This window comes from Myripristis murdjan, chromosome 21 (assembly GCF_902150065.1).
Source record: "Myripristis murdjan chromosome 21, fMyrMur1.1, whole genome shotgun sequence".
NCBI lineage: Eukaryota > Metazoa > Chordata > Actinopteri > Holocentriformes > Holocentridae > Myripristis > Myripristis murdjan.
Window position 1 is genome coordinate 10,243,493 of NC_044000.1, and position 11,605 is coordinate 10,255,097.

Here is an 11,605-nt window from a genome sequence, read left to right on the forward strand (position 1 = left end):
GATAGTCTAGTCATCGAACTGTTCCATCAGTGTTATGACTGGAATTGTTTTGACGTGCACTGTTAAAAATGTGTATGTTAAAAATAGCATAGAAAAAGTCATTTCATATTTGAAGACAGATGGACATGTTATTGATGCTGTCAATTTAAAAAAAAAAAAAAAAAAAAAATATATATATATATATATATATATATATATATATATATATATGGGTACACTGGGATGTATTGGGAGCTTCACTGCCATGGTTGCTTTAAAAGTTTTTACTGGGGAGGGGCAGGCTTACTGCTCTTGACAAAGGTAGCATTGCGCTCCAGTGTCACTGCCCTCCTCCCAGCTGTCTGGTTCAGTTCGCTCATGTCTACTCCTGAATCCAAGCTGGTTTCTCGGCTCTCGGCTGGCCTTCGTCTCCTCTGCTGTTCGGACACATTGTGATGGATCTCAGCTGCAGGCTTGCCCTCCAGCGACACAAACCAGGCCCGTGGAGGCAGAGGTGACGGGATTTTAGAAAGTTCTGCCAAGGCATGTTCCGAATTTCCCTGAAGCTCACTGCCCAAGCAGGGGTGTCTATTGCTCCCTATTTTATTTAATGTACCTGGGACGGACACTGACTCTGGGAGGCCAAAGTGACCCCTAGAGGAGTTGGTGGACGATGAAGCCTGAGATCCCACTGGAACCCCAAGCTGCTCCTCAGTTTCTACTACCTGGTCCTGCAGGGCAGAAGGACCTTTAAGCAGAGTCTGGGTGAAACTGTCCTTGCTCATCGGCTCTGTGGGAGTGTTGGTTGAAGAACCTGCACGGGGCAAGGTGGCCGACTTGCTCCACTGTGACTGCTCTGGTTGCTCTTCCAAGTGGAATGAAAAATGTGGGGGATGAAAAATGGCAACAGGCTGGTTGTAGAAAAATAAACTGTCTTTCAGAGACAGAGGAACTGTCATCGGCTGGGAAGATTCGGGTGAACTTGTTAGATCATTAGCGTCTGCATTAAGCTCTGGCTCAGCACATTCCAGCCTAATGGCCACAGCATTTTCCTCAAACTGGATCAATCCAAGTCCAGTGGCCTTGGGGTTGGCTATTACATTGTCACTGTGCTTGGAAATAACTGAGTCATTGTGTTGGTTATCCCCCTTTTCTGTGAACGACTGGTTTAACTCATCCTGCGAATGACCGGAGTCCTCTGAAGATACCTCAAAGAGTTCACTGTCGCTCATCGAGGTGGTTTGGTCTTTCCTCAGCACCAGCACTCTGGAAGTGTGAATCATCTTTTCCTGAGTCTCACAGAGGGAGCGCCTGTAGACCAAACAGAGAGACTGCCTCAAACAATGCCAGACCAATGCAATGAAGCATGACAGTTACAGTAATTCAGTTGTGGGTTGTGTCTGATAGTGGAAATATGGAAAACCACTGACACAACTCAATTCACAGTGCAGCATTTGCATTAGTAATAGATGTCTCATCCAGTTTGCTTAATTCTTTGGTGTTTTACTGACCATAACTTTTGAATAGTATCAAGCTTGTTCAAAATTTCAACAGTTCCAAAGGCTTGTGTGGCTGTTTTGTCACACACACCTTTTTTTTCTTATCAGATAGCCGTCTTAATCAAAAATTTAAAATGTAGTGCAAACTGAGACCTAAGTCTAAAATATCTGCATATTTCTTGCCTGTGACTTATTTACTAACTAACTAACATTAAGTTCACTGTCTGCCAAAATCAAAGCAGCAACATCTGAGGCACAACATATCACACATTAAAAATTAAAAAAAAAAAATAATAATAATAATAATAATAACAATAATAATAATAATATTTTACAAGAGAAAACCTTATTAGGAAAAAATGGAAGAAATCATGGGTAAGCCAACTTAAAAAGGTATCCCCCACCAGGATGGCAGAATGTACAACAGATGATAGAACAAGTCAAATTCAGCAGTGTGGACTTTCAGGTACAGCTTGTTAGGGCATTTTTTTTTCTTACAAACGTTTGCTCTAGTAAAACTGCTGCAATGAAATCAACATGATCACAGTTTACAGTGTATGGGATGACATTTGTTATTACCTGCTATAACACGACACTCCAACCAGAAGGCTGGTGATGACAACAAGCATTCCTCCAAGGAAAACCATGAGGAAAGATGAATGGTGTGAGATGAAGTCAATGGGGATGGCAAGTCCCATCAGACCTAGAAAAGACACTGAAAATTAGAGGGCTCAAAATGTTCGAGTAGAGAGCAAAAAACGTTTCATCCTTGTTATTAATGAAAGTACAAAAGCTGCCTCATTTCTGTGGGTGCTGCATCTGAAACACTTTTTTGTTTTGTTTTTTTTACCAGTCATGATACTTTTTCTCTTTTATTTTTTTCTCCAACAATCTTGTGCATCTCAATGGATAGACACCAACTCTGCCAGGGAAGGAGGTTCACTTCCTTTTGGGGCTACATGTGCTATGTAGCCTACATGTACATGGAGCAATTACTGATGCCTGAAAAATAATTATCATTTGGTCATGTTTTACCTGTGTTACACTTTTATGAATTGGTTAAAGAATACTTGTGTCATAAAAAGAGGATGGTGGAGCCACAAAACAGAAACAGTAAAACTGACCTGGTAAACCGTGTTTATGAAGAAGAAAACACTCTACTGTGATAATCTGAGCCAATAATGTCTCACCGGACCTGATGTAAAGCTTTGCGGGTAACATTTCTCCTGTCGTTCCTCACCTCTGCTGGACGACATAGGAGCTGCAATCCAGTAGCCAAGGTGCGGAGCTGTGAACGTCCACATCAGCTTTCCCTCCACCAGCACCACCATCCCTAGTCCCTTTCTCATCCAGCCGCCTAGATAAGACATCCGTAACACACAATAACATCACTGTCTTCATAAAACTGCCCTCATGTTAACCCAGTCTGATCTCTAAAAGAAAATGTTGAGAGCATTTGTGCTTGTCCAGGTAGGAGAGGTTTTCTGCATGTTACACACAGGAAATGAGTCAACCTTTGATATATTTCACATACTCAAGATTTTCTTTTTAAAAATTGTACAAGTCTGAGTGTCAGTATCTAGTCACTCTGACACTTTTTCCCATTAAAGACATAAACAATTAACATACAAACAATTTGAAGTTAATAATTCCATGAACATCAAACATTTATCTTTAATGTAATAAATGCAACCTCCATGGGTGGATTTACATTTTCCCCCATTACTACATCACTGGATTTTACTACATTCAAATAAAGGTTGCCTTTGGATGTCAGTGTATATGACACTCCTTTTTCACTCACCAGTAGTCCGGTTAAAGAACCACGCTGGAACAATGTTTGAAGTCTGCAGGCCACAGTTGTCAGGAATACGGAGGGTGATCTGAATGGGCCCACTCACATTTAGCTCCGTCTCTCTGGAGAAGAGCCGCACACTGACAGCAGCCACAGGGCTCAACTCAATGCTCATATATCCTTAACAAGAGAAAACAATGCACAAGTGAAAACTGACACTCTGTGTACTAGACTAATTTCAACGTACTCAGTTTTATCTTTCTAAGAATGAAATACTCTTATAACCACCTGAGCTGAAATGCTATCAAATTTACTCTGCTTGGGTAATCTGGTCAAAAGAAGAATGAAGCTAATAATAATAGAGATGATGAACACACACACACACACACACACACACACACACACACACACATACACACACCTGATTTACTGCTCATAATGCCCAGAGCATAGAGAAATTTGTTATCCTCAGTTGATAGGCTGGGAAAAGTGAGATAGGCCTTGACAGAGGAGACGTCACTGTCCTCTGCTAAGTTCAGAAGCCTCTTAGGAAACTGTACCGTGGGGTGGGATGAAGCATCTGCAAATAATTAAAAACAAAAAAAACAAAAAAAAACAAAACAAAAAAAAACATAATGAACAATAATGGAAATATTCAATAACTAATATACAACATGACATTAATTTAAGTTAATTATACTAAATGAATATTTCAGTAATATTACAGTTAAGTATCCTCTCAGTTCTCTTCAAAAAATGATTATAAGATGATAGAAAGATAGATAGATAGATAGATAGATAGATAGATAGTAATTGTGAAGTCAGGACAGCACATACCAGATGTTTTGGCAGTTATGAAGACTGAGTCCTCAAAAAGCCAGATGTTGCCTTGAGTCAGACCAAGTAGTGACATGGCCACTGATGAAAATACTACAATGACAGAAGGAAAAATATTTATAGATATGTATGTTTAGAAAATCAACTTTTAACACTTACAGGTCTGCTGTTATACCACTAGATGGCACTATAACATATTCATTAGGTCTATTGATCTTAGACAGACTCAAAGGATGAGCTCACTCCTGCAACAGTGGCTTATGTAAATTTTTACCACATTATTGAGACAGACCACACACACACACACACACACACACACACACACACACACCACACACACACACACATATCTGGGTTGAATTATATTGCCAAATGTTTTTGATTTGTTTGGTGCAGCCAGTGGAGGTGTTAGTGGGCAGGATGCACCAAATTTTGGAAATACAGTGAGAACCAGAGCATCTAGACAATCATAAGAAAGTGTATGAAACTCATTTTTTCTGTGATTGATTTCTTATCTGACACTATCTGAAGTGTCCTGATGTAATACCCCCATAGCCATCTGGTAATCCATGAAGATTGGAAAATGATTTAATTTATTGCAGATACTGTTTGACCCAAACCACGCGCATGCACACGCACACACACACACACACACACACACACATACACACACACACACAAATGCAAGCCAGATTGGACTTTTAATTAAACATTTCTTGGAGAGAGAGAGAGAGATAATCTTATTGGGTGAGTTGAACTTCAGTGGTCAAAGTTGTTTTTTTTGTTTTTTTTCTGAGTGAGCAACTGAGCTCCCAGAGGTGGGCATTCCCAGAGTGCAGCGCTTTATATCTGTTGACCCCTCAAAACAAAACAGGGATCCAATTTTCCTACTGTGCACCACAGTGCCATTAGTGATCCCAAACTACATTGGTCTACCTTTATTGCAACTGGTAAAATGATTTGTGCCTCCAGAGCAGCTCTGCCTGAGAAATGGTTGTATAACTGAAAGTCCAATCTGCCTACACACACCAACTGGCCGCCTTACTTGGCATTCTGCTGGTTTTACAAGGCAGCAGTGTGCAAAGATAGCCATCTCTGCTGGCCACGATGGTGATAGGTAGTCCAAGTTGGTAAGCAACATGAAGCACGACACCACCATCTTCCCCGGTGAGGGCTGTGTTGGTCCTGGTGTAGTTGACATACACCTCCACCAGAGCTTGGCTCAGGTACTGACAATTCACCATGTCACTGACCTGCACCTTCAGGGTAAAGGCAGAACCTGGCAGAAACACAAATTAGGTCAGGCTTGACTACAGCTTCAAATCAAATGGAAACAGTGAGGAAAAAAGCACAGCCAAAGTGGGCATGTAGTCAGTTTCATTTGTATAGCCCGATATCACAAACATCACAAGCCCCTTGAGGCAAATTTCTAATTTGTGATATTGGGCTATACATATAAAATTGACTTGGCTTGACTTGTATGTATTTAAATGAAAATAAGTTTACTGATATCTTTCCAATATGATTACTTTAAACTTTGTCTGTGGAAAGAATACCCTGCTTCTCATTCAGTTACACACATTCTCACCTGGTTACTATGCAATACAACCACAGTCTTTGTTTTTTATATATAAATTGGGAAAATAAGGGACCAGCATTGAAGTAACTGCACTACAATTATCACAGGTGACGCCTTATTGACAACACAACAACACAACCTGATTACCAGAACCCCTCAGTGATGTCAATTAAATTATCCCAGCAGATTTCAAAGAGGCGGGCCAAAATACCAACGGTAACATTAGGCAATTAGTAGCCTGCACAGCAGCACACATTCAAGATACCAATATGCTAAATCAGCATGCAGGCCAAAAAACATTTCTTTCCAATAATGTGATTCTGGTAGGGGAGCCCTAATCACTACATGTCCTCAGGTGTTTAGGTTGCTCCTAGATTGTTTAGATTCCTATTTAGGCGTAGTGATAATGTGACATCCTATCTGCAGACCCTATTAATCACTATCACACTGTGCCACAAGAACCAATATATGTAGGTTCATGATAACAAGACTTGAGTTCTGAGAGGCAGCATTACATAGTAATGAAGGAAGAATAGTGAGTAATACATCATCACATGACCGTGTATTGATAAATGGAGATCACGCAGGTAAGCACCTCCGAGAATAACCAGAGAATCAATGAGTGGGGGAAAATAGCAATGTGTTAATTTGCTATTAACTTTAATATGCATTCCAAAGCATTCAGTGGAATAAAATGTGCAAATGTCCTGAAATGGACAGCCGAGAAAGAGGCCATAGACTCAGGGTTAGGAAAGCAGGATTGGCCGTTCCAGATCCAGAAGCAAAGAGAAAATGTGGATAGGGTTTTGAAATTCCAAAGATTTTTATTCAGAAAATGAGTTGTGAAAGGCAGAAATTGCAGCAGCAGGGAAAGTAATCTTCGAGTCATTGGTATTGATCCACAACCCTATCAAACCTATGCAGACACGCAATTATAAGCTACAGGGAAGCAAATATTTCACCCTTTCATGGGCTAAAAGCTGCGACACTGCTGTCAGAGCTGTAGCCCTCTAACCCCTGATAACATCACAAGTACCCTTCGCTAATGGTGACATGGCGACACTGACAGTAGACTCTGACAGCGGCAGTCTTTGAATTTGCGGCTACACTGTGATGTGTCATAATCCTGCCGCTGTGGGCTCTGCCAAAGCTTTTCTGAAAACCAGTGAAGCCATGCCTTATGGTACCGGCTTACACAGCATTTCAGCAAGTGCCAATGGCAGCTACACAATTCATCCCACATCACAGCCACAAGCAATTCTGTCCTGATCAGATGCAGCCACCATAAATACTTGTAACATATGTCTTCTGGTAGGCACTTCCATCTAAAACACCTCACATGGCGATGTCTGTGTGGATTTGGAGCCCCAGTGGGAATCAACCCCCAGCCTTGGCAGTGTTAGTGCCTTGCTCTACCCACTGGGCTGCACACCAGATGGAAAACAGGACACTTGTTTGGGAAAAGGAAGCATCTTGATGTATGCGCTGCCTTAGTGGCCAAACCTAACAGAAGGGGGGTCGCTAAATCTGCAGTGGAGGTGAGCCATGCCAGATTACTATAATCTCCCCATTTGGCGAACTGAACCTCACCACAAAGAGGTTTATGGAGTGGATTGAAATGGGCTGTTTTATGCCGCTAAGCCATTACTCTGGTGGGATGAGAAGCAGACCCCACATTATCTGATGTGTGTGATATGGCATGCATAATAAAATCAGCCATGTGATAAAACTGATGTCCAGGAAAAGCTTGCATGTCCAATTAAGTAATTTTTTTTTTTTTTTTAAACTGAGGATTTCTTTGTCAGTGTTTATGTATATGATTTTTTTTTTTTTTACAATACATTGCCAATGAACTGGCATGTGGGAGATATTGAAACATGACAATGACAAGTGAATATATTATGGTATTATATGTGACATTACAGCATTATAATATTAAATGATCCTCCTTTCGATTGAGAATAGACTGATAAATAAAATATCATGATTTTGTGTTGTAGAGATATTGCAATATTCGATATTCAATATTACTGGGATATCAACTCAATATCAGCCTTGCATTTTAAATAATACATTTAGTTTGTTCTAAGTTTTTTTCTTCTATAACCTCCTGAGTAAATTGTTTTATTAATCAGAAAAAGCATTAGTCCTTTCAGAAAAAATAATGTCCGAAAGCTCTAATAAAGCAATCAATCAATAATCAAAATTGTTTTGTTTGTAATCAGAATTACCTATACACACTATCACAATCACCATGAAAGAAGCACTTCAGTGCAAAGACTGTCAAAAGAACATAACTGACATGGTGAAAAACATTGTAAATGGCCTTAAATACAGCAATATTTGATATTAGCGGATATTGGCTAAAGCTTACTTGAGAGGCCTGCTTTAAAATGCTTTTGCTGACACAAACACTGCAGTCTCACTTACACACAGAACCTGACAGGATTCGGACCAACATGTTACGGAGGCCAGCTTTGGTAGATGATGGCACAATAAAACTGCACAAAACGCCAAACAGGGAGGCACAAAAACATGCCGACTGGCCGAGGACCCCCAGGCATGACAAACAGATGGTCCTGCGGGGACTTATCTGTGTGTGTGTGTGTGTGTGTGTGTGTGTGTGTGTGTGTGTGTGTGTGTGTGTGTGTGTGTGTGTGTGTGTGTTGGAATTAGGCCATACATTCCACCAATAGATGAAAACACGAGTGTATCCCTTGACATGTGGACTAAGTCGGACTAGGCCGCTGATGCACAGGTCGGCGATATCAGTTTGAGACAAAAAGGGTATGGGCCTGTTGACTTGATGTCCACACAAACAGCCCTGTTGTCAAATAATTACAATACTCTGATGGGGGGGGTTATGATTAAATCTTCAAATCTGTTGCTAACCCTCTTGTGCAGGGAAAACAATGGGAATGTAAGTCTCAGCATGAAAGAACTGACCATCTGGTTCGAGGAAGGCGGCTTTTGTTCATTTATAATTCCAGGTTGTTGTTGTTTTTTTTTTTCTTTAATAGAAAGTGGGCCGTCCCTCCCCTGAGTACTTGCTGTGTACTGAGATGATGAGAGGGCTGAGAGGGGACACACAGGGTAGACGGTTTTGGCGAGACAAGGCAAGCTGCAAATCAGCAGGGGGGGAAGTGGTACAGGAGACAACGCCATCCCCGGGAGCGTTTCCAAGTGTCTCTCAGTGGACGAGACAGACCGGAGGAGCATGTGATCGGGGGGGAATGTACTCCTACAGCAGCATGAATTAGTCATGAAACAGTTGATGAACACAGGGTCACAAATCCCCCTTTCAGCTTCTCTCCACTGCCCTGCTGTAAACAAGCAGCTTGTCATGGAAAGTGCGTGCATGTGTGGGAGTGTGTAGGTTTGTGCGTGTCTGTGTGTCTGTGTGTGAGACAGAGAGGGATAATTACTCTACCAGAAGTTGTACTTATAAAACTCAAAATTGCAAAATTGGTGCCTACTATTAAATTAGCCAACATGAGTTGATATTAAGTAAACAATTTATTAAACTGATACTGTGGTCGGAGACTAGATATCGTCTGGCATGTTGGATATCATGATATGGCATAAGTGTCTTTTCCCGGTTTTAAAAGTTACAGTGAAGGGATGCAGTTTTCTGAACTTATTAGGCTGCTGTAGCTGTTGTATCATTTGCTTGATCATCATATCTATATTACTAATGATTGTTTGTCCAAAATCTCAACAACATCACAATATCAATATTGAGGTATTCTGACAAAAATATTGATATTTGATTTAGCTCATATCACTACCTTACCTGCCCAACAAAAGAATAAAAATTGAATAGAAATTAACTACTCAGTCAAAATTTTGAAATGCTATTATTATTATTATTAGTAGTAGTAGTAGTAGTAGTAGTGCTACTACTACTACTACTACTACAAGTAATTCTACTACTACTACTACCACTACTAGTACTACTATTGGTGGTGGTGGTGTTGCAGTTATTGTTGTTATTTTTTGTTGTGATTTTGAAATGATTAATATTGTTGTTTTTGTCCATTATTATTGTTGTTTTTGTCAGTAATGGTGGTAATAGTATAATAATGATATTGCTGGTGGTGCTGGTGCAGATGTCATTATTACTGATGCAATTTTCTTCTTGTTGTTATTACTGTTGGCTTATTGTGAGCGTGTGTGTGTGTGTGTGTGTGTGTGTGTGTGTGTGTGTGTGTGTTCTGGACAACTACTAATTATCAAGTGCAACATTCATATGGCTTTTCTGTCAGTTTCCACGTCTTCTTCACATTGTCGATTACATTGTTGATGTATCCCTGAGGCAGATCAGTAGGCAACAGATGGAGAGATGGTTAGTCATGAGGTCGCAGCAGCAAGCCAAGTTCTCACACCACAAACACCTCTCCACACTTGTGCTGTTAGATAACAGCCTACACAATATGATGTAAGTTACTTTAAAAATATACACAACCTCAAGATAACTATTTAAACCCTCGCTCTCAAACTATATCTAAAAATAGATAATAGCCCAAATACTGGATATGAACAAAGGCCAACATTCGGGTAAACAGGTTGCATTGTGATATTTCATCATTTCCTTCAAAGTTTCCTGTTCCCTGCAAAGCCCACAAACCTGGCACAGAACCAAGCACTTGTTGGTGCTGATGCTGATCTTGTTCCATGCGAAGCTGGTCAGAAAAGTTCCGCTCATTGAGATGCAAAGTGCGTCCAGCTGGACTCAGCTCCCCACTCGCTGCTCCATCCTTGCAGGAAACCAGCACACAGAGCACACAGATCAGCTGGCGCATAGCTCTGCGGAGTTGTGCCGCTTCACAAGCCTAAAAGTTGCAAAATTTCATCCGCGACTTGAACCGGGCGACTCACTCCACGGCCATTTCCAGTAGTTCCCTGACGGCCAAGTTGGCCAGGCACGGCAGTATTCAAACTCAGCAGGTCATGCAAAGCTCCTCCCCTTTAAGACTGCAGGCTTGTTTTGGCCGGAGGGAGCTGCGGCTGCGTCCAGAGCGACGCTTTATGGGTTTTAATCTAATGGAGGGATCCCACTGGATATAGTTCAGTCTGCTTTAGAAACCGGGAATCACTTCTGCTATACTCTATCTATCTATCTATCTATCTATCTATCTATCTATCTATCTATCTATCTATAATCCATGATGACATTAATTTGAATGATTTATACCATTTTACAGGAAAATTGAAAGGATAAAACACTTGTAGTAACCAATTATGGCCACTAGATGGTGATAATGCACTGTAAAATCAATATGAGCGAAAGCAAAGCCACCTTATATCACATTGCAGAGTTGACCATGCAGTAATATTTAATTTAACCAAGTCAGCTTACGGTATGATGTATTGACAAGAACTGGTATTTTACCATATCTATAGCAAAAATGTATTAACCAGTTGACAGTGTTTTAAGCATTGCTGGTGGCAGTGAGTTTTTTTTTTTTTTTTTTTTTTAATGTGTATTGCTGTCTGGTCTGTTCTAATTGTTTGTTTGTCCTACTTGTTTGTTTATGTTTGTTTGTTTCATTGTTCATTTATTCATTCAATTATTCATAAGGCCCACTAGAACATCAGCAATGAAATCCAGTCCACACTATCACAGAAGCTCCTCCACATGCTCTCAAAACCAATTAGACTGATATCACACTCCAACCACATGCTATATAGATATCCAGGCATACATACACAACATCAGCTGGCTAATGAACTGGATGACCTTGCTGTAATCCCTGCTGGCTTGAAGTGTATAAATCATAACTCACATTTTACCCACAACCAGGAGCTGCAGGGACAGGTGGCCGTTGGGGCTTGAATGGCCAACTCAGTGCTATAGAAATTCCATTACAGCAGCAATAAACAATATCTGCTCATTTTCCAACTAAGTACCACAGG

General features: G+C 40.6%; 1 protein-coding gene across 1 annotated transcript; it reads right to left on the bottom strand.

The window, feature by feature from the left end:
* Positions 1-214: 214 nt before the first annotated feature.
* On the bottom strand, positions 215-10,491 carry LOC115380183 (protein FAM171B-like). Its single transcript, XM_030081272.1, has 8 exons — positions 10,317-10,491; positions 5,156-5,389; positions 4,111-4,203; positions 3,695-3,853; positions 3,283-3,453; positions 2,719-2,835; positions 2,058-2,181; positions 215-1,290 (listed from the first exon to the last, which is right to left on the bottom strand). The coding sequence occupies exons 1-8, from the start codon at positions 10,489-10,491 to the stop codon at positions 264-266; spliced, it is 2,100 nt and encodes a 699-aa protein (XP_029937132.1). The 3' UTR covers positions 215-263.
* Between the last annotated feature and the right edge of the window lie 1,114 nt (positions 10,492-11,605).